The sequence below is a fragment of the Ylistrum balloti genome, unplaced genomic scaffold, assembly GCF_031769215.1.
Source record: "Ylistrum balloti isolate Yb309-2 unplaced genomic scaffold, AGI_CSIRO_Ybal_v1 Utg369896, whole genome shotgun sequence".
In the NCBI taxonomy this organism is placed as follows: Eukaryota; Metazoa; Mollusca; class Bivalvia; order Pectinida; family Pectinidae; genus Ylistrum; species Ylistrum balloti.
In genome coordinates, this window is record NW_026782026.1 from 1 (window position 1) to 27,788 (window position 27,788).

The 27,788-nt window shown below is 37.4% G+C and overlaps 1 protein-coding gene across 1 annotated transcript in view; it reads right to left on the bottom strand.

The window, feature by feature from the left end:
• Positions 1–3,784: 3,784 nt before the first annotated feature.
• Positions 3,785–27,788, bottom strand: part of LOC132546582 (MAM and LDL-receptor class A domain-containing protein 2-like) — a 154,458-nt gene continuing 130,454 nt past the window's right edge. Inside the window, exons 151-168 of the mRNA XM_060210303.1 lie at positions 21,537–27,665; positions 20,504–21,126; positions 19,765–19,933; positions 19,378–19,475; positions 18,008–18,187; positions 16,888–16,978; positions 16,464–16,616; positions 15,789–16,277; positions 15,220–15,345; positions 12,634–12,935; positions 12,109–12,313; positions 11,099–11,476; positions 10,185–10,301; positions 9,890–9,959; positions 9,144–9,238; positions 4,231–4,327; positions 4,015–4,079; positions 3,785–3,798 (exon numbers count right to left, since the gene is read on the bottom strand). Of these exons, the coding sequence (XP_060066286.1) occupies positions 3,785–3,798; positions 4,015–4,079; positions 4,231–4,327; positions 9,144–9,238; positions 9,890–9,959; positions 10,185–10,301; positions 11,099–11,476; positions 12,109–12,313; positions 12,634–12,935; positions 15,220–15,345; positions 15,789–16,277; positions 16,464–16,616; positions 16,888–16,978; positions 18,008–18,187; positions 19,378–19,475; positions 19,765–19,933; positions 20,504–21,126; positions 21,537–27,665 (9,401 nt within the window). The remainder of the gene's footprint in view (positions 3,799–4,014; positions 4,080–4,230; positions 4,328–9,143; positions 9,239–9,889; positions 9,960–10,184; positions 10,302–11,098; positions 11,477–12,108; positions 12,314–12,633; positions 12,936–15,219; positions 15,346–15,788; positions 16,278–16,463; positions 16,617–16,887; positions 16,979–18,007; positions 18,188–19,377; positions 19,476–19,764; positions 19,934–20,503; positions 21,127–21,536; positions 27,666–27,788) is intronic.

Below are 27,788 nucleotides of genomic sequence, written 5' to 3' on the forward strand. Positions count from 1 at the left end.
ATATATTTTCATGTATTGCTGAAATAGTCATTTTTGTATATCAAAAGTAGTATTTCACTAAAGGTCATATCACTAGCCCCTCTGAATGTTTTTACCACGACTTATGTTAGAACAGGACATGTCAAATCTCCCTTAGAATAGCCTTTTTTATTGCTATAGAAACTCGTCACATACACAAGTGATGTTATATCAGAGACATATATAACCAGAGACATGTATAACACATGTTATATACGTCTCTGGTTATATATATAGTATTGTGGTAGAAACAGGTCACACAAACTTGTGATGTTATATATATAGTATTGTGGTAGAAACAGATCACACAAACGTGTGATGTTGTATATATAGTATTGTGTTAGAAACAGGTCACACAAACTCATGGCTGTTATATATATAGTATTGTGGTAGAAACAGGTCACACAAACTCGTGGATGTTATATGTATAGTATTGTGGTAGAAACAGGTCACACAAACTCATGGTTGTTATATATATATAGTATTGTGGTAGAAACAGGTCACACAAACTCCTGGTTGTTATATATATATAGTATTGTGGTAGAAACAGGTCACACAATCTCGTGGTTGTTATATATATATAGTATTGTGGTAGAAACAGGTCACACAAACTCGTGGATGTTATACATATAGTATTGTGGTAGAAACAGGTCACACAAACTTGTGATGTTATATATATAGTATTGTGGTAAAAACAGGTCACACAAACTCGTGGATGTTATATGTATAGTATTGTGGTAGAAACTCGTCACACAAACTCGTGGCTGTTACATATATAGTATTGTGATAGAAACAGGTCACACAAACTTGTGATGTTATATATATATAGTATTGTGGTAAAAACTCGTCACATAAAAACTTGTGATGTTATATATATAGTATTGTGATAAAAACAGGTCACACAAACTCGTGGATGTTATATGTATAGTATTGTGGTAGAAACAGGTCACACAAACTCGTGGCTGTTATATATATAGTATTGTGGTAGAAACAGGTAACACAAACGATGTTATATATATAGATGTTATTGTGATGTTATATATATAGTATTGTGGTAGAAACTCATCACACAAACTCGTGGCTGTTATATATATAGTATTGTGGTAGAAACTCATCACACAAACTCGTGGCTGTTACATATATAGTATTGTGATAGAAACAGGTCACACAAACAAACAGGTCACACAAACTCGTGGCTGTTATATATATAGTATTGTAGTAGAAACAGGTCACACAAACTCGTGGTTGTTATATGTATAGTATTGTGGTAGAAACTGGTCACACAAACTCATGGCTGTTACATATATAGTATTGTGGTAGAAACAGGTCACACAAACTCGTGGTTGTTATATATATAGTATTGTGGTAGAAACAGGTCACATAAACTCGTGGTTGTTATATATATAGTATTGTGGTAGAAACAGGTCACATAAACTCGTGGTTGTTATATAGTATTGTGGTAGAAACAGGTCACATAAACTCGTGGTTGTTATATAGTATTGTGGTAGAAACAGGTCACACAAACTCGTAGTGTTATATATAAAGTATTGTGGTAGAAACAAGTCACACAAACTTGTGATGTTATATAGTATTGTGGTAGAAACTCATCACACAAACTTGTGGTTGTTATATATATAGTATTGTGGTAGAAACAGGTAACACAAACTTGTGATGTTATATATATAGTATTGTGGTAGAAACTCATCACACAAACTTGTGGTTGTTATATATATAGTATTGTGGTAGAAACAGGTAACACAAACTTGTGATGTTATATATATAGTATTGTGGTAGAAACTCATCGCACAAACTTGCGGTTGTTATATATATAGTATTGTGGTAGAAACTCATCACACAAACTCGTGGCTGTTATATATATAGTATTGTGGTAGAAACTCATCACACAAACTTGTGGTTGTTATATATATAGTATTGTGGTAGAAACAGGTAACACAAACTTGTGATGTTATATATATAGTATTGTGGTAGAAACTCATCACACAAACTTGTGGTTGTTATATATATAGTATTGTGGTAGAAACTCATCACACAAACTTGTGGTTGTTATATATATAGTATTGTGGTAGAAACTCATCACACAAACTCGTGGCTGTTATATATATAGTATTGTGGTAGAAACAGGTAACACAAACTTGTGATGTTATATATATAGTATTGTGGTTGAAAAGGTTCACACAACCTGTGGTTGTGAAATATGTTTTTTTCTCCAATCCAGTCAGCTATTTTACAAAACTTACTAAAACAAGGTGTTCTATTACAACTTTTGAAAAAGGATCCACAAGATTGAAAGGAACATCATAAACAACAAGCTGTGGCGATGTAACATGTGGTTCTTCTGAGTGTTTGTGACCAGGACAGAAAAAAATTACAAGCAAGTACACATTTCTCTATTATCTAAGTGACCTGAACAGTAAAATAGACTTATAATTTCTATGAATAATGAAACATGAGGAAAAGAATTGCTGTTTTGTGATAATTTCAAAAATTTGAATAATAAGTTACACACACTATTTTGGTGCGGCATCTTTAGTCCCTTTCATCTACAAAGAGAATTTATTTTGATTATGCCATACCTGGGTGTGTTAAAAATCAAATCCATTGTTCATACAAAATTGAGCCCTTACTTCGAGGAATGCTACACACGGAACTTTGACAACATCCATGTACAGATGAAGGATTTTGAATGCTTGTTACATTTCCCCTACATTTGCTTTAGATCAAATTGGGACAGCATCCAGGCATTCCCTTAAAAAAAAAAAGAATTTAAATATTTTGCTGTATTTTCCTGCATTAGGCCTCCCGCTCACCATTTATAAAAGCATGTTTCGGTCCAAATTTTGGCAAATTCCAATCAATCCTAAAGGAGGATTAGAATTTCAAAATTTCCCTTTTTGAGACCCATTCTCAAACTTTTGTGGGCTGAAATCCATCATTCAAAAAAATATATTATATCTTTACCTATGGATGCTTCTGACCAAATTTGGTCAAATTCCACATAGTTGTGTATGAACAGTAGCATAAGGAAAAAGTTAATGGAGGATGACACTGTGATATGGAATAAGCTTATGGGACAAGCAAAAAATAAATCAATGCAAATAACTGTTATATATATTTTATTCAGAAAATTGCATATAAAATGTATTATCAATCCACAATTTATCACAGTGTCACTTATAACAAATAAAATTAAATAATGATTTTATTGCACTATATAATCAACATTCACTTTTCGAGTCACTAGGCAGTTTCCTGGTAGAGGGGATTTTCTAATGATGCTCCATCCATTGTGATTCTCTACAACATCAACAAGAATATTTAATTATTATCACCATAACATTTTATCACACCCTCCTTACTACTGAATATCACTGTAACATCAAAATATCATTGTACGTCAATTAAGGTGTGCCAACCTTTCTAATTTACATGAACAGTGCATATTCTTAACTTTTCACTAGACATTAAGTGACCCTTCTTGTCACAGACATTGTAAACAATTAATGTGTTAGTAAATTTTTCTAATGATTAATTCAGGCATCATATATTATCAGTTATAATCTCAGCCTTGGACTACTATATAATCCTGGTAAAAGATTTTTAGAGACAATAGTCTCTTGTATGATCTGAAAGTCTTTCTGATGTCCAACACAGTTGAGCTCTAAATTATATAATTTTCTAGTTATCAAAACATACCCCTGTTCCATATTTTCCTCTGAATGTATTATCGTTGAAAGATGGCTCTACATCACTCATGGCAAACTGGAAAAGATAAAAGAAAAAAAAAATCATGAAGTATTTTTGTGGGAATTCAAAATTTCAATGCTGGATTGCTATACATAGATATATGTCAAGTGGGTCCCCAGGAATGTATTACACTACAATTTTTGTCAGGAAAATGATATACTGCAGTAACTCAAACAAGGAAAACACAAAGAAATTAGAATATGACTCATTTTCAGGTATTACAAAATGTACTTACGTCACGCATATCATTGGATGATTCCTCGTAGATCTGATTCACTATGCCAGGTAGAGCCAATCTGTTGGAAACAAAATTTGTACTATTAAGAAGAAATGATGACATATATTTTGCCCTTAAATTAACCAGTATATCATCTTACAGAAACGTTACACTTGATGATTAGAAAAGATTTGTTCAAACAGGAACATATTTGTGACAACCTTTCATACCTTGCTTTTTGATTCTTTCTGTAAAAGTATCCACCCAGGACTGCAGCTACAACTACAAGTACTGCTGCTGTAACCCCTAGTCCAATACCAACACTATCTGTAACAGACGAAAAAACACAAAAAATTAGAAAGTATCCAACCAGGACTGTTGCTATAACTACTGCTGCTGTAACCCCTTGTGTAAGGAATAGCTTGTCTGACAGCGGAAGGAATCATTACAAATTTGAAATTCAAGAGGACCGAAATTTGGATATATTGTAATACCACTAGTGTTCTGTACATGATGATAAATTAACCACCGGTACGTCTACAATGTAATACCGTTACTGTACATGATAATAAATTAACCACCGGTACGTCTACAATGTAATACCGTTACTGTACATGATAATAAATTAACCACCGGTACGTCTACATTGTAATACCATTACTGTACATCATAATAAATTAACCACTGGTACATCTACATTGTAATACCATAACTGTCCATCATGATACATAAACCACCTTGTACATCTACATTGTAATACCGTTACTGTACATCATAATAAATTAACCACCGGTATGTCTACATTGTAATACCATAACTGTCCATCATGATACATAAACCACCTTGTACGTCTACATTGTAATACCGTTACTGTACATCATAATAAATTAACCACCGGTATGTCTACATTGTAATACCATAACTGTCCATCATGATACATAAACCACCTTGTACGTCTACATTGTAAGATAGTCAAGCGATCGCTGTGATATATATCACAACTATTGTGACAAGTTCATGCTATTTGCACACTTGCTAAATTCTATTCGTCTTATGTGTTTTTTTTATTTTGTTTTATGCATTGGTACCAATTTTTCGCTTTCATATATGTATAGATGTGCTAATATTATATACGATGTCGTGTACATCTGTGCAGATTCTAGGTTCTTTACCTTTCACTGTATAACCATTTGGCATTCCTATTTTTGCATGCCTTGTTTATTACATTGTTTTTTTGTTGTTATAAAAAAAATCTTCACAGTTTTCTGTCTTGCACAATATGGCATGTCAAAAGAATTTCTGAAATCTTGAAAAAGTAAACTAAACTGACACATAAATGTTAAAAATCTAAAAAGAATACAAATCATCAAATATTAAACTAGAACAATGTCGAGGAAGGGCCCCGCATAATACCTACCCCTTATGATTGAGTTTCTTAATATTAAGAAATATTGAAAAATGGTCATAGCAGTATGTAAATAATTGAAAATGGTATGAATTTCATGGCAAGAATTGAAAACAAAAACTGCAGGTACATATGTGAAGACATAGCAATTTTGGTTGTTATAATGAGTGTTAGGTCAACAAGCGAATCGGACAGACAACTTATGGACAGGTGTCAAGTATTGAAAGCAACTTTCATCAAAATCCAATGAAAATGGACAGATGGACAGATATATGGATCGACGGACAGGGAAACGGACGGACAGTCAGACGGACAGGGTGAACATTGAACTCGAATGAGGGGCTTATGTACCAAGTATCACAAAGCAAGTTTTAAAGAAATCCCAAATCATTCCTTCAGAAGATATTCTCTGTAAAACATTCAGCCAATCAGATTGCAGCAGCCTCATTAAATATGCGCGGAATTCGGCAAACATCGAACTTGAGCGAGGGACTTATGTACCAAGTATCATAAGCAAGTTTCATCGAAATCTCATCATTCCTTCTCAAGATATCGTGCGGAAAGCGAAACGGACAGACAGACGGCGAGACGGACAAGGTGATTACTATAGGGCACCCGCATCGCGATGCGGGGCCCTAATTAGAGAGAACTTACACAGTTTTACTGTGAACAAGATTACATCTGTACAACTATAATTCACTTCATGCACTTGGAACTACCTATCTAGCTAATGAATTTCTTGTAAATATTCATAAGCTATTCAGAAATTTATTACCCTTGAAAACATCAGCTTTCATTCTCATGTCATTAAATGAGGTGATTTACAGCTTTCACAATGAGTTGGCAAGATTTTATCGTGTTTCTTAATTAACCAAGCTCTTATAAATAGCAGAATAGATATTCAATCTCTGGTAAGGCTAATGATTAAGAAGAAAGGTAATTATATTCACAAAGACAATAATAACCTTCATGAAAGTCCTGACAGTGAATGGGGGGCTGGAGATTCAATCTCTCTGAAAGTCCTGACAATAAATGGGGAGTTGGGGATTCAATCTCTCAGGAAGTCCTCAATGTGAATGGGGAGTTGGGGATTCAATCTCTCAGAAAGTCCTGACAGTGAATGGGGAGTTAGGGATTCAATCTTTCAGAAAGTCCTGACAGTGAATGGGGAGTTGGGGATTCAATCTCTCAGAAAGTCCTGACAGTGAATGGGGAGTTAGGGATTCAATCTTTCAGAAAGTCCTGACAGTGAATAGGGAGTTGGGGATTCAATCTTTCAGAAAGTCCTGACAGTGAATGGGGAGTTGGGGATTCAATCTTTCAGAAAGTCCTGACAATAAATGGGGAGTTGGGGATTCAATCGGGAGTTGGGGATTCAATCTCTCAGAAAGTCCTAACAGTGAATGGGGAGTTGGGGATTCAATCTTTCAGAAAGTCCTGACAATAAATGGGGAGTTGGGGATTCAATCTCTCAGGAAGTCCTCAATGTGAATGGGGAGTTGGGGATTCAATCTTTCAGAAAGTCCTGACAATAAATGGGGAGTTGGGGATTCAATCTTTCAGAAAGTCCTAACAGTGAATGGGGAGTTGGGGATTCAATCTCTCAGAAAGTCCTGACAATAAATGGGGAGTTGGGGATTCAATCTTTCAGAAAGTCCTAACAGTGAATGGGGAGTTGGGGATTCAATCTCTCAGAAAGTCCTAACAGTGAATGGGGAGTTGGGGATTCAATCTCCCAGAAAGTCCTGACATTGAATAAGGAGTTGGGGATTCAATTTTACAGACAGAGCCAGGTGTATAAAAGGAAAGTAAATACTTCTGTTCGTGTGGAAAAATCTGATTAAATGTATTGGTTAGGGGTCAACCTTACACACGCCATAAATAAGCCATATCAGTCTTTTTCATATGCTGTAATGAAAACTGGGAGATCTATTGGCCCTCTTTGGACCTCTTTACTGACATCTGTCCCTTTACAACCACTGAAACTGACAGATTTGTCATGAGTTATCTTACTGTACTTACATACTCTTAAGTTTGGAACTGACAGAATTTTAGAGGCTCTACAGTACCGTTAACAAGCTGTAAACAACACAATACTAGTAAGATCACGTGATTAATATTAAACTGTCATGAAATATTTACAGAACTCTTTCCCTTGGATACAGTAATTACCACTTTTTATTGCTTATGCTTTACAAATCTGATGTTTTAATGTGAAAAATAATCAATAGGTAAGGGGTAATTAGCTGATGACACATTAAGTACTTAGCTTAGGAAATTTATGCTTTAAAAAAGCTGATGAAGAACACCCTAGCTCCAATCGCAAATGTTTGTCAATGTAATAGATGATTGAATATAGCTTCGTATTTGTTTGTCTACAGATATTCCTGTCTATGTGTATTTCATAAATGAAATATATAAATCCACTTGTCAATATTACCTAGCAACAATGATAAAATGAATATTATTAGAAATATATCAACTTAGATTGTGTTTACTTACTAGATTGATCACTGTTAGACTGAGTCTGTGTATGAAGAATCCTAAACACACTAGATGAATTACTGTTAGACTGAGTCTGTGTATGAAGAATCCTAAACACACTAGATAAATTACTGTTAGACTGGGTCTGTGTATGATGAAGAATCCTAAACATACTAGATGAATTACCGTTAGACAGAGTCTGTGTATGATGAAGAATCCAAAACACACTAGATGAATTACCGTTAGACAGAGTCTGTGTATGATGAAGAATCCTAAACATACTAGATGAATTACTGTTAGACAGAGTCTGTGTATGATGAAGAATCCTAAACATACTAGATGAATTACTGTTAGACTGGGTCTGTGTATGATGAAGAATCCAAAACACACTAGATGAATTACCGTTAGACTGAGTCTGTGTATGATGAAGAATCCAAAACACACTAGATGAATTACTGTTAGACTGGGTCTGTGTATGATGAAGAATCCTAAACATACTGGATGAATTAACATTAGACAGAGTCTGTGCATGATGAAGAATCCTAAACATACTAGATGAATTACTGATAGACTGGGTCTGTGTATGATGAAGAATCCTAAACATACTAGATGAATTACTGTTAGACTGGGTCTGTGTATGATGAAGAATCCTAAACATACTGGATGAATTACCATTAGACAGAGTCTGTGTATGATGAAGAATCCTAAACATACTAGATGAATTACTGTTAGACAGAGTCTGTGTATGATGAAGAATCCTAAACATACTAGATGATTTACTGTTAGACTGGGTCTGTGTATGATGAAGAATCCTAAACATACTAGATGAATTACTGTTAGACTGGGTCTGTGTATGATGAAGAATCCTAAACATACTAGATGATTTACTGTTAGACTGGGTCTGTGTATGATGAAGAATCCTAAACATACTAGATGAATTACTGTTAGACTGGGTCTGTGTATGATGAAGAATCCTAAACATACTAGATGAATTACTGTTAGACTGGGTCTGTGTATGATGAAGAATCCTAAACATACTAGATGATTTACTGTTAGACAGAGTCTGTGCATGATGAAGAATCCTAAACATACTAGATGAATTACTGATAGACTGGGTCTGTGTATGATGAAGAATCCTAAACATACTAGATGAATTACTGTTAGACTGGGTCTGTGTATGATGAAGAATCCTAAACATACTGGATGAATTACCATTAGACAGAGTCTGTGTATGATGAAGAATTATAAACTTACTAGATGAATTACTCTTAGACCGAGTCTGTGTGTGTGATGCTGTTGATCCCTTGCCTAAGTATTGACATCTGTCACCATAGAAGTTACTGGTACAGCTATTAAAAAAGATAGGATAACATATAAGACACTTTATATTGAAATCATATTGTAATAAATAAATATTACACTTTTCTGCATTGGTTGTACACGTATGGTGTAATCACAATTATTTAAATCAATATTACATTTTTTCTTAATTTATCATTTCAAAACATTTCATTGTTTAAAAATCTAAGACACGAAAAAGAATAAAAAACATTACATTTATTTCACAGAGAATTTAATGTTGTTAAATTCCTTCAGTAAAAGGACCTCAGACGATTTTAATTGAAAATTTGTTTATAACTATGGAAATCATTGATAAGTCTGGCATATATAGGGCAAGATTGATCAAACCAATGTTGGTGATCCTAAAAACTTTTTGTTCCATTCAAAGTCAGATTTATCATTAATACTAGAGAAAAAATCTTAATCTAAAAATCCCAGACAATGATACTTTATATATTATAGTAATTATCTAATATGTTGTTGTCCTGGATGTTTAAAACATGTCCTTGTCTCTAATTAGTCAGTTTATAATCTGGATAATTATCTGATACATCCGTTTGACCCTTCATAATAATTGAGATATTTTGGATTTGAAATATTTCAGGGAGAATAATGGCTAGAATGTGGGTAGCGACTAAATAAAAGTAAAAAGTACCTACCTGCATCCAGGTACATTGGTCGTGGCAGCGTTACATACTCCATTATTTTGGCAGAAATTTGGTGGGCAAGCTAGAATATAAATACACGTCTTATTTATGAAATGAAAACTTGTTAGTCTATTTGTAAATAAAGTCACACAAAACATACTTTCTTCATTGTTTTGTTAACAGTTAATGTAGTGTCGGTAGAAGATTGACATTGTACGTAACTTCAAAAGAATGTGGGATTAATCTGGACACTAAATACATACAGCAGCTGAAGATATTAAAATCTTGTGTATTTGGGTGTACTTACCTGACCCACAGATACTCTCGTCAGTCATGTCCCCACAGTCATCTATTGAGTCACAGCGAGTACTGTTGATGCACTGGCGTTGTTTCAGACAGTAGTAAAAACCCTTGTGGCACTTCACTACATAATAAAAACATTTATAAAGAAACTGCTAATTGATAACTTTTTCTGAAATAATGTAATACATTGTTTCATTGAATAATTTGAATTGATATAATTCCCCTCCCTCATCCCCCCTCTCCATACTCAGTAAGTTATTGACATGGCAATCATTCTCAGGCTAGCACAAGTATGACTGCTAACTTTCCTGTTGAGGAAGATGATCAACCCTCCGCATTGGGGAAATTCATAACAACCTGCTGAAATGTGTTATCAAAATGTGAAGTGTAGAAAATGATGATGATAATCTCAGCGAACATATTTCAATTTACTTTTTTCCACTTTAAGTGAGATTGTTGGTAATGTCATAATGTTGATAAATATGATAAGTTAAATCTACAGTAGATGATATTCTCAATCCAGCAATCAACTTCAACTGTAAAATCAAACAAAGTCACGTCACAAGGTATTGTATAGTTTACCTTCACTAGATAATTCTAAAAAGAATGATACATAAATCCTGATCCCCTTTTGAAAGAAACCTAGATAAGACACAAAAGGCAGAGGTTTGGTTGCTGCCATCATCTCATCCACGGAGGATGTATTACTTAGCTATAAGAACACCAAACCTCTAGAGCTGAGAAATAATCTACACCCATTTCTTTAAAGATGGGTACCAGTGTACTGTGTGAGTAAAAAAAGGAATTTGTTTCATTGTCATAAAATACAAAATTACTGAGAACTTACAGTAGCCTGTTTTGTCCCACGGAATGGGAAAATTGTTAATTATAGTAATTGTTTGCAGATCTAGAACTTACAGCAGCCGTTTTCATCGGAACCATCTGAACAGTCAGCAACACCATCACAGAAGTAGAGCTTGTTGATACACTTGCCATCACTACAAGACTTCTGGGTGTCAGTACATGTACTTATGATGGGTGCATGGGTGCTTGGTTTCTGAGATGATGGTGGCAGGGTTTTTGGGGCTGGAGTTTGAGTGGTTCCAATGGAACCCACATGTTTAGGGGTACTTCCTGTTGGAGCTGGTGAGGTAGGGCAGAAAAATGGTTCATCAGATCGGTCAGGACAGTCAACAACACCATCACAGCGCCAGGTGTCGGGGTAACACTGATTGACTGGAGCACACATGAAGGAGTTTGCATCACAGGCAGGTCCAGTAGGTAATACAGCTGCTTCTGTAATTTAGAAAATAAGAGTTATGTATTTAGACACATATCACAGACCTTGTGAAAGTCAAAACATATATGATAATATGTAACAGTGATAACTGGGGACCTGCCTCATACGTTCATTATAATGAGGAACATATCTCATGACAATAAAAGTGACAGATAAATTTATCATATGTCAGATTATACTCCATAGTATACTGTATAGTCACATGTCACAGGTAAATTTATCATAAGTAAAATAGTCACATGTCACAGGTAAATTTATCATAGGTAAGATAGTCACATGTGACAGATGAATTTATCATAGTTAAGATAGTCACATGACAGGTAAATTTATCATAGGTAAGATAGTCACATGTCACAGGTAAATTTATCATAGGTAAGATAGTCACATGTCACAGGTAAATTTATCAAAGTAAGATTTTACTCCATAGGTTACTGTATATACCATATGATTACAAGTAGTCACATGTAGGTTTGGATACTAATAAGAGCAGATATAGAATTTATCACTGAAGATGTAAATATGATTTTTTTAACAGTTAAAGGTGAAAATATTAACATTAAATTCCTGACATGAAATATAGAGTATCGAGTTGGGAATTAGTTAATATCAATTTCTTTTAGGAACTCACGTCCTGTAGAACACTCTGGTGTAAAGGACACATCATCCAGTAAGACTTCAGACTGAGGCTCGTCTCCACGGGTAGCCTCAAATATCACTGAGAAATTCTTGCCGCTACCTAGCAACACATTTGCATACTTCCACTTGTTACCTTGACTCCCACTCATGGACCAGAACAGTTGATTATTCTGCTCATTGGCATTCTGTGTAAATAGCTGCAAGAAAGAAGACACTATGTATGAGATTTCAACTATTGTAGCCTTACCTAGCCTAACTACTAAATGACCTTGCCTTCATGTATCAACCTTAAGCTAGAAACAGTGACCTTGACCTTAAAAATTATGAAACATCAACTCATGAAAGGATATTGTTGGATACGTAGAGATAATTTTAGAAGAGTGCTGAACTCGATATAGGATAGGATAGGATATGATGTGAAAACCAATAGGATTTGATAAGCATGGGTAACACTTTATACAATCAATAAAATTGAGGAAGCATAGCAATTTCATTTGATAAATGTTTTGCCACTTACCCTAAGGGATCCCAGGTTTGATGAGCCATACATATAGTACCAGAAGCGTACATAACACAATCCACGACTAGCCGGGAAAACTGGTGTCTGTAGGCGTGCTGTGTCACCTGGTCTCATGTTTGAACTGTCCATCACCATAAACTTTCCATTGGCTGTATTGCGATGATCAATGTTGGTACCTACACTCTGGGCAGAGACCGTAGGTCCCTGAAGCCAATCAGAGTCATCGTCTTGCAGCTGGAGCCAGACGCAAGATGAAATTGGGCTTGGCTGGTCAAATGTACAATCCCCTGAATTTGTACCTATACAACATATGATTAGATAGAACATATTTAAGTTCACAATCAACTTTATCATGGAATTGACGGAAGGTGATTGGACCATCTACCTGTAGCCAGAAAGGTCAAAAGGTTGGGGCGTAATATGGCTAGATTTTCCTTATTTGGATTCCATGTCTTTTCAATGCATTATTATACCCTCCTATTCAACAGGTGATATGAAACTGAGTTCCATAGTTCCCAAGTACGAATATCAAATGATCTCCTGTTAAACAAGGTGCTGTCACAAAATCAGCTCTATGCAAAATGCAGGCATTATCCTATCACAATTCAACAATTAACGTGCAATAAAGATGGCTGAATAGACAAGCATGTGTAGTTTGATAAAAAAATAAAAAATCCCAGAAAATTACGCTGTTAAGAGTTTTGAAAACATTCTTAAAAATAGTAACAATGACCATGACCTAGACCTTTGAATTTTAACTTGTCCTAGATATAAGAGGGTGAAGTTGGATAAGAATCCCTGAAGGAGTACCGGTAATGCTACTAGAATGCTGACAAGGAATTTCTAAAAATTAGTATCTTATCCTTGATCCTTAAAACCTGAAATTGTAATTTCTGAGATATAATGATCTGTCATAAACAGATGAAATTCCATCAAGGGTAAATGTTATGTACATATGTACAGGAACATTCCTATATCCCCTCCCAAACTTTATGTACAGGAACATTCCTGTATCACCTCCAAAACTTTATGTCCAGGAACATTCCTGTATCCCCTCCAAAACTGTATGTACAGGAACATTCCTGTAACCCCTCCAAAACTTTATGTACAGAAACATTCCTGTATCACCTCCAAAACTGTATGTACAGGATCATTCCTGTAACCCCTCCAAAACTGTATGTACAGGAACATTCCTGTATCCCCTCCAAAACTGTATGTACAGGAACATTCCTGTATCCCCTCCAAAACCTTATGTACAGGAACATTCCTGTATCCTCTCCAAAACTTTATGTACAGTAACATTCCTGTATCCCCTCCAAAACTTTATGTACAGGAACATTCCTGTATCCCCTCCAAAACTTTATGTACAGTAACATTCCTGTATCCCCTCCCAAACTTTATGTACAGGAACATTCCTGTATCCTCTCCAAAACTTTATGTACAGGAACATTCCTGTATCCCCTCCAAAACTTTATGTCCAGGAACATTCCTGTATCCTCTCCAAAACTTTATGTACAGGAACATTCCTGTATCCTCTCCAAAACTTTATGTACAGTAACATTCATGTATCCTCTCCAAAACTTTAGGTACAGTAACATTCCTGTATCCTCACCAAAACTGTATGTACAGGAACATTCCTGTATCCTCTCCAAAACTTTATGTACAGGAACATTCCTGTATCCTCTCCAAAACTTTATGTACAGTAACATTCATGTATCCCCTCCAAAACTTTATGTACAGGAACATTCCTGTATCCCCTCCAAAACTTTACGTACAGTAACATTCCTGTATCCCCTCCCAAACTTTATGTACAGGAACATTCCTGTATCCTCTCCAAAACTTTATGTACAGGAACATTCCTGTATCCTCTCCAAAACTTTATGTACAGTAACATTCATGTATCCTCTCCAAAACTTTAGGTACAGTAACATTCCTGTATCCTCACCAAAACTGTATGTACAGTAACATTCCTGTATCCTCTCCAAAACTTTATGTACAGGATCATTCCTGTATCCCCTCCAAAACTTTATGTACAGTAACATTCCTGTATCCTCACCAAAACTGTATGTACAGGAACATTCCTGTATCCTCTCCAAAACTTTATGTAGAGTAACATTCATGTATCCTCTCCAAAACTTTATGTACAGGATCATTCCTGTATCCTCTCCAAAACTTTATGTACAGTAACATTCCTGTATCCTCTCCAAAACTTTATGTACAGGATCATTCCTGTAACCCCTCCAAAACTTTATGTACAGGAACATTCCTGTATCCCCTCCAAAACCTTATGTACAGGAACATTCCTGCATCCTCTCCAAAACTTTATGTACAGGAACATTCCTGAATCCTCTCCAAAACTTTATTTACAGGAACATTCCTGTATCCCTTCCCAAACTTTTGTAGTGAGAGAGATAATCAGGAAACATCATTTCCAAACATGAATGCTATCAATGGATGAAACATGGCCATGAAACAAACAAGATAACTTTTTCCTTCTTAAATATTTCAGCGGAAAAAATCATGATTATTGTCTATAAATGATTATATTCATGACAGCTGTCAAAAAATGAATGAAATACATACGACAATTATCCTCATCTGAGCTGTCAGAGCAGTCAGTACGTTCATCACAGTGATATCGTTGCTGTATACATTGTGTTCCACTGAGACATCTGAATTGGTTATCCGGGCATGTCTCCACTTCAATGGCTGAAAAGAATGTTAAAGGTAATAAGTAAAACACAAGAGTAACAAAAGTAATTCCTTTACCCAATCATCAGAATATCATAAAGACACACCTCCAATAATAAAGATTGCAAAACAAGTGAAATAGCTTCGTTAAATATAGATCAAACAAGGGGCATAACTCCAGTAATAAGAGTGTGAAATAAAGGAGATAACTCCAGTAAACTCAGATCAAACCAACAATATAACTCATATAATAACGAGTACCATACACAGATGAATATAAGAGACTTAATTACTTTCAAAACCAATCACATCAAAATATTACTAAGTATTACAAATGATTCCTTTCTGTTTAATCATTTCCCATTCAAGCCAGGTGTGGCTAAACTGACAAGTGTTTTGTACTTGAGCATTGATATCATCCATCTAAAGCATTCCAAATGGTGTTCACAGAATGTACTTACTAGGTTTACAGTTATTGAATGAGATGTCATCAATGGCAATATCACCAAGGTAGCCATTTCCACGAACACCTTTGATCATGATAACAAATTTATGATAGCTCATCAGAGGCACCGATGCCAATTTCCAGTTAGGTCCCTGGTCACCAGATATTGTCCAGAGTGTCTGTATTGGACCAAGACTCAGTTTGACCAATACACTGAGTGAGCCGATATCTCGTCCTTTCATATTGTACCAGAAGGTCATGTTACAAGCTGGGCCAGACTCAAAGTATTCTGAACTCTCTAAAATGGTTTTATCTCCTGGGTGAGATGGTGCCGAACTCTCCAGGTATAGATAGTGACCTGTTGTTTTGTTGGTTGTATGGTCATTAAGTGGTCCAGTCAGTTTGCTGGGGGTTTGTCCAGTCTGTAATTTCCAGTTAGCATTGTCCTGCTCTGAATTTTTCCAGCCACACCAAGAAGGTCCTGTCTCAAAGGTACATCCAGTACCTAAAAAGAAATAACATAAGTAAGGCTGATACCATATCTAAATCTGTCACGTTTGCAAATTGGTTTTCAGCTCACAGTAAATATAATTTTCATCACGTAAACCACAGATGATAATTTAATGCAAGCCATTTTGAGACAGCTGATTTCTGTGTTAATTGGTAATAATCACTTCAGTATATTACTTACCACAAGTCATCTCATCTGTGTTGTCTCCACAATCATCAATAAAATTGCACAGCTCTTCTGGTCCATAACAATTACCATTGGTACATGTATGTCTGTCTGCACCACAGGACCCAGTTACTGGAGGCGTTGAGGTTGGAGTGCCCGGCAGAAGTGCTATGTAGCAGAAATTGTACAACATATGCGTTCAATCATAGAGACAGAGATCAACTGGTGACAAGTTTCAAACAACCAAAAAAACAAAAAAAAAATCATAAAAGCAGAAATGGATATTATGACAACATTAGGAAAAAGACAAATTTACCAAAGGACAGCCATATCTAGTTCACATCTAAGTGTGAATTATCTGATAAAATATTGTCACAGATAACTCATTGTTTGCTGTGAATTAAATTATCTGATAGAATATCATAAGAGATAAACTTACTGTTTGCTAGCTCACATCCTGGTGTTAAGGAAATATCATCGATGGCAATATCACCATGGTAACCGGCTCCAACTGTGGCTTGAATAACAATCTGTGAAACAATTTGTGAACTACTGTTTATGTATGTTCTGTACGATGCACACATTGAATTGCATTTATACAGAAAAAATTAACCAGTCAGATAGGAAACTGATTGCAATCTCATTGAATATGTAGATTAAAGAATATGTTACTGAAATGCCCACTCAAAAACTTCAGTCTATTTTTTTCCCATACAAAATACCGGTATCTAGGACAGATTTCAACACCCACCATTATATTATCGATAACTTGATCAGTTGAATCCCTCCCCTGTCTTTAGCTCTCAATTTCTTCCTTATTATTTGTAGTACAATGTATTTAGAACTCAACCCATTGTTCTACAAACAACCTATACAAAAATTTAAGAAAGATCCTTCAAATACTTTCCAGAAATACTAATAACAAACTGAACTTCTGTCAATCTCGTAATATTCCATGCCCAAAGCTGAACTTAAGTAGAAATTTTACAAAGATTCTGTGAGATAGCAATAATATACATGTGGCCACCTAGCTAGCAGTCATTTGGATTTTCTGTCTTAATACTGTCTTTATACAACTAGGTACCAAGGGTTATATACATATACAATGAAGGCAAGTTCCATACAGAACTTGTCATTAATTAGATTTAACATATGTCCAAATGTTTGGAACACAAGCAATTTAAACAGCCAACCTTCTGATAGTGGCACACTTACAACAAAGGCAACCATTAGTTATGAAGATATTATCATAAAAATGTCATCAAATTACAAATGGGCAACTGTCAGTAGTGTGATCATATTGACACTATTCCAAACATTTTACTTGCATAAACATCACAATAAGAGACATAAATTAAATTTGACTGAATCCACATACAGCTATGGAAAAGGTATAGTAAGAACAATAACCTAATTCATTATGAAAATGTATCATTAATGGCCATATATGTCCCTGCACGGGTACTTAGAGATCTGATTAAATTCTGTCAAAATTAAGATTAATTTTATTATGGAAATCAATGAAATGTAACAGTGTGTATTCAAAGCTGCAGACATACTTCATAATTCCTCGTGTCTCCAGGATGATTTGACACTAAGATATCCTCAGTGAACCAGAAATCGCCTTTGTTTCCCGTGAGTGTACCGATTGGTTGAAGATCACCCGGATTGTATCCATAACGTTTCAGAATAGTAAGGTCTCCAATATCCTGGCCCCACATGTGATACCACAGCCTTACCTGTAGAAAAAGTTAGCTAATCAGTCCTATCTGAAGAAAACTAAAACTTAAAGATTGATTTTTGAGGAGAAAACAACCTCTAAGAACATATGTCCTATGCCTTACAAAACAACAAGCTAGTAAAGACAACAACTTGACCCAGGTCTTTGACCTATAATCTTAATTAATGCAATTAGTTACTGAGCTACAATGATCCTTGATTCAGTATAACAAATTATCAGTTAGTGCGTGCATGTGTGCATATGTTTATGTGTATGTATAAAGTTTGTATGTATGTATGTTTCTTTGTATCATAATTATACTCTCAATATATAACTGATATGTGTTCTATATTTAATTGTATACATATGTATGTGTGTTTGTGTATATGTATGTATAGGTGAGTGTGGGTATGTATGTGTGTAAGTAGGCATGTGAGTATGTACATGTATGTACGTAATTTGTATGTGCGTGCATACATATGTGTGTTTGCATGAATGTATATGAGGGTGCATGCATGCATGCATGCATGTTTGTATCTATATATTCATGCAAATATGTATCTTTGCCTGTGTGAGTGTGTAAGGATGTGTCAATACACGTTTGTAATTTGTAATATGTAAAAAATTAAAAAAATATATATATATATCAATTAGGAGAAAGAATGTTTGAACTGGACCACTGAATGAGACTTCTGATAATACACTTTTTCATTTCAGTTCATTAAATGTTTTATAATGTAATAACAAAACCATGAAAATATTCAAAATCTGTCCTTAACCTTCAATCTGGTGACCTTGACTTTGTGTCAAGTAACTTTTAAATTTTTTTTTTAAAAGTTTGCTTTATAAGTATAACAATAAGATAAGTAAACCAATAAAAGATTTGAAATTTGACCTTCACCTCTGACCTACTCATCTGCAATGATATTTACTGAAAGAAATATTTGGTAAAACACACTAATGACAACCTTTAGATAAAAGTCACAGTGACTTAATTATGACGAAGTGAAGAATTATAATAGATTGGAAATTCTACTGCAAATGAAGAGTGAGAACTTAATTTAACCTGCAAATGCTTAAACAATTTCAGAAAGAAAAAGAAAGGAAGAGAGGTATGGAAAGGTTCCAGTCTACATAGGCTGGAAAGGGAAAGCAGTCACTAGTTTTGAATACAGGTAAGAATTTAAAGTAATAATGATGTTTACTTACTTCACAGTTCTGTGATGTTCCTTTGATAGTAACAGAAGCAAGGCGTGCTTGGTCTCCCTCCTTCCTGGGACTGGAACTCTCTATGTAGAGGTAGGTACCTATGCAGACAAATTAATACTTGTATAACAGTTCTAGTACTCTCTATGTAGAGGTGGGTACTTACAAATGCATACTATAGTGCTGGTACTATCCGTGCAGAGGTAGGTACAATGTACATACAGACTATTAATACTATACTAGTACTGGATCTTGGGACCAGGTGAGCTAAAAATTCATAAAGTCTGAAAGATATGATGTATGCTTAGTGAAACTGTTGGTATAACACACTGAAACAAGTTAAACAACTTCTTATAAAAGTGTGAAATATGTAGCAGTTAAAATAGTCACCTTTAGAACTTCTCAAGGTATGGTCAGTTAGAGGTCCAGTGCCGATAGTTTGAGTATGGGAGGTAGAGAGTGTCCAATTAAAGTTGTCTGTGATCTCATTTGACCATTGAGGACAGATGCCATTTTCAAAGTTACACCTGGCTTTGTATATCTCATCACAATGTACCACCTGCACACAAAAATAGGTGACGAAAGTGACCATAGGTCAGTAAAATTCCCTAGAAATTTTACAAAATCCTAGATCAACACTTCAGGGTCATGAAATTGTAGATTGAAGGTAAAATTTATGAGATAATATGATTGCTGCTCGTTATATGGAATAATTTACACCAACATGTAAGGATATGTAATATTGACCACCAAACTTCTCAGTTATCATTTGATACAAACATGTCAATATGATAATCACTTTAGGACTTAAATGCATTAAAGTAGTACAATTGCTGATAACATAATGGGGTGGAAATACTATTAACATCCTTAATTTGGCACAATTTTTTTTTCTTTTTGCAAATTAGCTGAATGATGAATTAGCAAATCTACAATTAAAAAATAAAACCACATTCAGAAACCGTAATTAATATATTTGAGCAAAATATTTACAATTTATTATATTTATGTGGAAAGTGCTTAAATAAGATTACTACTAATATATACAGAGTAAAACTATCTGTAAATCACAATCTTATTCAATATGCATTAATTGAAGAAAAGGAGGATACAAGAAAGAGTTTCTTACAAATTCATCTGAACCATCACCACAGTCATCCGCATAATCACACTGCTTTGCAGGGTCAATACAGTAGCCATTGTGACAAGAGAACATGTCGGGTGGGCATCCAGATGGAGGCTGAGCCAGAGGCATACAGTCAATAAACTGTAGGCTGTCTAGTGAGATGTCATTCTGAAAACTCCTACCACACCGTGCCTGAATTACCACCTGGAAACTGGACTTTGGACCAATAAATACATTTACCTCATTCCATTTGGCACCGTGATCACCTTCAATTGAGAAAAGGTATTTTTGTTGATTATTATAGAGGATGTAAATATCGAGGGCGTTGACTGATGGACCTTCCATCCAGTAGTTAAAACTGAAAACACACTGTGGCCCTGTCTGCCCAATCATCGGTGTATATAGTTCTGTTGTGTCATGGAAGACTCCAGGAGAACTGTCAGCCCAAACATAACCTCCTACAGGAGTGTCAGTAGATTGGTCATTGGCTGGCCGTCGATCTCCAGGATTGACTGTTGATCCATGGTCAAGCTTCCACTTGTAATCCTGGTCAGGCAAACCATTGCTTGTAGTGTTGACAAGCCAGCCACACAAACTACCATCATCAAAGTCACAGAAGAGAGAGGCTATAAAAAAATAATCACTTTCTTATCAGTCGCAAATACAAAGACTCTGCTGAAGTAAAATTTTTGATGACTTTCATAAATCGCATATGAAATAGGAAGGAATTCAAGATTCTTTTGGAACAAGACATGAATGATTGAGCAAGCATTCAATTTAACAGCTTTTCATTGGACTGATATCAAAATAAAAATTAGTGATAATCTCACTATATCTCTTTCTTTGGTACAAAATAATTTGAAGCCATGAAGTTATGACATCACAATCAAAACTATGTATATCTTCAGCAAAACCACTTCGTTTTATCATACATGTGGTCATAACCTCATTCGTGTAGAAACAGACAACAGAATAGTTATGTGATAAACTGGATATACATTTAAAGTGTTAAATCAGAAATAATATTTATACATACCACAGTTTGCCTCATCAGATGTATCATTACAGTCAGCCTTGAAGTCACAAACATTGTTCTTATCAATGCAATGACCATCAGAATGACAGTTGAACTCAGTGGCTGCATTACAGGTGTGAGGAACAGTCACTGGAGGTGTGTGAGTGGTGACACCAGGTGTCACTGGCGGGCCGGGTAGTGCCTCTGAAGTGTACTGGCAGTCAGGAGTGAATGACAAATCATCAATAGCAATATCTCCGAGGAAGGTATCTCCAACTTTAGCCTCAAAGATAACTTGGAAACTCTGAGTAACATTGATTTTTAAGGCTACCCTCTGCCAGTAGGCACCCTGATTTCCTGACCGGGTGAACAGTGTTTTTGTTGGAGGGCCAGAATTGTATACTCGGTAGTACACATTCAGTTGGTTTACATATTTTCCGTACATGTAGAAGTAAAAACGTAATGTACATTGGTGACCGTTTGTTCTGTAAAATGGCTTCGTCAGTAACCACGTCTTTTGGTTATAGCGCCTTCGTGAAGACTCCATATACAGGTAGTGGCCGTTCTGATTCCCTATTGTATGATCCCACAGGGGCCCAGTGTAGAGAGAGGGTGAGCTGCCATTCCACAATAACCAATCAAAATCGTCATCAACACTGTTATTGCCTTGGATCAGATCCCGAATGCCTCCAGACTCAAAGCTGTACTGTTTATAACTGCTACAGCTGAGCTCATCTGACCTATCACCACAATTGTCACTGAGATCACATAGGTTATTACGTGATATACAGACTTTGTTCTGACACCAGAAGTGTGTTGTTTGGCTGTTTGGACAAGTCTGAACTGGAGGCTTCATCTTACAGTTCAGGAACTTGATGTTATCAATGGCTGTCACACCACTATACACAGCCGTTTTCTTGGAGAAGACAAAGTTGAAGGCGGATGTATGCCTGCCTACACCTACTGTGACCGCATTCCACTGGTCACCTTGGGCGGTGGTCTGGTGCCACAGTGTAACCCTCACCCCATTCTCTATAAGGTAGAGATACAACGAGCCGGGGCTTGCTCCATTCATGTAGTAAGAGAACTGTATTAGGCATTCAGAATTTGACGACACATATGTAGGACTCATGAGCTGTGCAGTCTTACCTACTGGGTGGCCTTGAGTACCGTCTTTAATGAATACATAGAATCCATTTTGGTTCTGGTAGTTGGCGTCAATGTTGGGTGCCATACTCCTGATTGCTGTAGTGGTACCTCCACTTCCCCGCTTCCAGTCAAAAGAGTCTGGTGAAGATTCCCTCCAATTACACATGCCTTGTTCAAACTGACAAGAAGATGTACACTGATTTTCATCTGAGCCATCACTGCAGTCGTTCTGAAAGTTGCACACCTTAGAACTGTCAATGCATGATTTGTCCCCACACTGAAAGCCATTGTTAGGGCAGGGGTTCACACTTGGGGTTGGTGTAGGTGGCTGTGAAGCACCACATCCTGGTGTAAACGTTATGTCATCAATGGCAATATCACCATGGTAACCCAATCCAACGACCCCTTCAATAATGACCATGTAAGGCGTATTGCTGGTGAGTGGGACCTCACGCCGCTTCCAGGAATTACCTTGATCAGATGTAATGTTATCCAGCAGTACAAGTCCACCACTACCAATCGAGTTCATGTATACATTGAGTTCCCCAACGTCTTGGCCATACATGTGGTACCAGAATCGCAAAGCACAAGGTGATGTAGGGACTGGTAAGTAGTACCCAAGTCTAGCAGTATCGTTAACCCTCTGAGGAGAAGAACTCTCTATGTACATGTAATATCCAGACACAGTTCCAGTGGTGTGATCCTGTGATGGGCCAGTCAGGAAGGAGGAGGTTTTACCTTTGTGTCGCTTCCAATCAAACTGGTCATTAGTCAACTGCTGCCAGTTACAGGTATTCAACTCGAAGTCACATTGTCCGTAGCCATCACAAGTCTGAGCCGACTCATCTGTTCCGTCACAACAGTCATGCTGATAATCACACTTTAAGTTTTGTGGTACACAGTTGCCAGATCCACATGTAAACTGTCCCAGTAAACAAGAGCCAGTGGGGGCAGGGTAAGAACAACTATGAAAATGCAAGTCATCTACAGCTATGTAGCCAGCCCTTGTACCATATGTCTTTACTTCAATTACAATGCGGAAGTCTGAGGCACATACAGGTAGATTGGTTTGAACTTGTGTCCAGGTAGCATTAGGCACAGCCTGTAATGCTTGGTTGTCCATTGACCAAAGTTGGCTTTCTCTTCCTCTAGTACTAAGGTATATTGTGAAGTAGCGGAAATTTCCACCATTGATTTGGAACCACATGGAAAAGACACAAGTTTTGCCAGACTGGTGGAAGAGGGGACTGTCTAATCGTGTGACAGCATTACGTGTGTTTTGTGGTGCATCCACAACAGCATATGACCCTGCTGATGTCCCACGAGTATGGTCAGTACTGGGTCCCGGGTTACTAGTCGCTGCGGGGTTCATGTTTCTACCCAGTGTCCAGTTAAACTGGTTAATGTGGTCATTTGTCCAGAAACAGAAATCTGCAGTATCAAAGTCACAGAGCCAGGGGCAGCTATCTTCATCACTTCCATCTGAACAATCTCGCTTAAAATCACAGAAGGCTGACCAGGCTACACACTGGCCGCTGTTACACTGTCGCTTACCTGACCCACACGGGCCAACTGTTGTCTGTATGAATGGTAGAGTGGCATACTGGATTTCCTTGCAGGATGGTGTGAATGAGACATCATCAATGGCAATATCTCCATGGTAGGAGGTACCTCGCACACCCTCAATGACAACTCGGAAGGCAGAAGAACTTGTCAGAGGAATATCTGCCCTGATCCACTGAGCCGGCTGAGAGCCGTTCTTACTCCAAATTAGATTAAGCGGTCCACTCTCAAAGCTTTCTGTGTACACATTTAGTGCATTCACATCCACACCTTGCATGTAATAGAAGAATCTTATTCTACAAGTACTTTGTGTGTTAGGTGAAAAGACAATACTTTTCAGACGGGCCTTGTCACCAAATCGTCTTGGAGCGGAAGTTTCTATGAAGAAATAGTGTCCAGTTGGATTACCATAGGTGTGGTCAGTTGCTGGTCCTGTTCTGTCTGTAGCTGTCTTACCTTGTTTCCAAGTCCATTGGAAGTCATCACTGTCGTCTTGTGACCAATTGCAAAGGTCTCTTTCAAAGTTACAACGTTGAACATATTTTGTACATTGCTCCTCATCGGAGTAATCACCACAGTCATCATTGAAGTCACACACCAGTGACTGGTCCACACAAGATCCACGCCGGCATGAAAATTGATTTGAGGCACAAACTCCACCAGTGGCATTTGTTCCCAAAGCACAGCTGTTAAAAGAGATGTCATCAATAGCCATGTCACCGGAATTTTGATATTTAACTGACTCAAACACCAACCTATATCCTGGTGTGAGACGGCCTATATTTACGGTAGCTTTATTCCACTGTGAACCATGGTCACCATACACAGCCCATATCTGAACTCGTCCTGTTCTGGCATTAGGAAGTACTGTGGGGGGTACAACATACAGCTTCAAGGAGCCTGATGTTGTACCAGTCTTGTGGAAGTACAAACTAATTTGGCATGTGTCAGCCAAATTTCCATATGCGTTTGGAGAGACAAGTTCAGCTTTGCCATAAGATGATCCCTTAGAGGAGTCAACGAACATGTAGTTGCCAATGCCAGAACTACCATAGGTATGGTCAACTGATGGGCCGGATATAGGTGATGGTGTAGATCCATTGTGCCGTTGCCACATATAACGTCCTGTGCTGAGGTCTGACCATCCACAACTGGAGCCCTCAAAGGTACAAGCACCACACATAGCCTCATCAGATCCATCCCCGCAGTTGTCTATAAAGTCACAACGTTGACTTGTCAGGATGCACTTTTGGTTTGTACATTGCCAGTGGCCAGAGCCACAGGGTCCAACAGTGGTGCCAATACTACTTCCTGGGGTACCTGTGGGCACATTACCGTTAAATGGTATACATTCCTTTGAGAAAGACACATCATCAATAGCAATGTCACTGAGGTAGGAACTTCCCACTGTGGCCTCAATAACTATTTGGAATGGTGACCCTGTCATTACAGCAACTTCACGCCTAGCATAAAATTCCCCAACTGCACCTTTGATGCTCCAAATGTATGTCAGAGGACCATTGACTTGAGATCTTCTGTAGACAGCTAATGTGTCAACAGTCTGTCCAAACATGAAGTAGTAAAACCTCATCACACAGTAGGGTGCATTTGGTGTTCCTGTAAAAAAGCGACTTGCAATTCTGGCTTTTTGACCCTGTCTCCTCGGGCGTGATGTCTCGATGTACAAGTAGTGTCCACTGGCTGTGTTAAGAGTATGGTCCTTTGCTGGCCCAGTGTTCCTGCTTGGGGTGGATCCTGTTCGTAATGACCAGTTAAAATCATCATCTGTGAGTTGTGTCCAATCACATATTCCTTGTTCAAAGTCACACCTGTCATAACCTGTACATGTAGCTTCATCAGTATTGTCGCCACAGTCATCAGTAAAGTCACAAACCCGACTGGAGCTCACACATGACCCACGGGTACAGTGGAACTGGTTAAAGTTATTACAGGAGTTGGTCAATGAGGGTAGAGAACACCCTTGGAACTGGATATCGTCTATTGCAATGTCACCAATCGTACTGAAGGTACGTTGGGCAGCGATGTAAAGATAGAAACTGTTCTTTAAGCGGCCAATCGGTACTATAGCCTGGTTCCACCTATTGCCTTGGTCCCCTGCGATATTCCAGAGTCGTGTACTAGTGGTACTACCACCATTTACCATGTATACAGCAAGCGATCCAATGTTAGTGCCTGACATGTGATACCAGAAGGATAACTGACAAGTGCTAGCAGCCTGACCCAAGACAGGACTCAATAAATTGGCATGATTATAAGTTTGGCCTGTCACAGGCTCCACATACAAGTAATAGCCATTTGGTCCCAGGGTGGTATGGTCAGTTGCAGGACCAGCATTACTAGACTGTAACTGGGCATGTTGTCGCTTCCATGCAAACTGACTGGTTTGTGGAGTAGTGCCATTTGTCCATTTGCAGGCTCCCTTCGTCTCAAAATCACAGGAATATCCACAAGTGGTTTCATCACTACCATCACTGCAGTCATTGTTGAAGTCACAAACCTGATTGCTGCTGATGCATTGACTTGCATTATTCTTGCAGTGGAATGCACATGTGGCCACTGGAGTCGGGGTCGGTATCTGGGAACACAATCCAGATACTACTAATATATCATCCAGAGCCATATCACTGGTCAAAGTATTACCCACAACTCCCTCGAACACAAGTCTGTAACTTGAAGAAGCAGTAGGTATTTGTATCTGAACTTGTTTCCAGGCATTGCCTTGATTACCCGCCATGGTCCATAAATTGTGGGATGTCTGTCCATTATTTTGCCACATCCACAGGTTTAGAGAACCCATACCATTGCCATACATGTTGTAGTAAAACTGTATACACCTCTGTGTTGTAGTGAACATCTGTGACATCAGGTAGGCATTGTCTCCAGAGTGCCTGGGAGATGAAGCTTCTATGTAAATATAGGTTCCATACCTGCTGTTCAGAGTGTGGTCCACTACAGGCCCAGTTCCTACAGATGCTGATGGCCCCTTATTTCTCTGCCAATCAAATGTATCATTGACCTGGTTATTGTACCAAGTGCAAAGACCTGCTTCAAAATCACAGGAGCCTGGGGGTGGACAGTATCCAGTAGTCATGGTAATGTCATCTATGGCTATGTCGCTATAGAAACTGCTTCCAACTACTCCCTCAAATGTCAAAAAGAAGTCAGTCTGGCTACGAACCGTTACCTGGCCCAGATGCCAATGTGGGCCTTGTGGGCCACTGCGTTTCCAAATTGGTTGGCCAAGGTTTGTTGTTGAAACTGCTCGCTGATATACATTGAGACGGCCAACAGTTTTGCCATACATACTGTACCAGAACTGGAAGCAGGATGCAGTAGTGCTACTGAATTTTGGGGTATCCAATCGTGCTTTGTCACCAGGCCGACGAGGTCTTGAAGATTCGATGTACATGTAATGACCTTCATTGGTACCAAAGGTATGATCTGTTGGTGGACCAGTGTTTGAACTTGATGTACGTCCAGAATTCAAAATCCAGTCAAATTCATCACTCACTGATTGCACATAGCCACAAAGTCCATTTT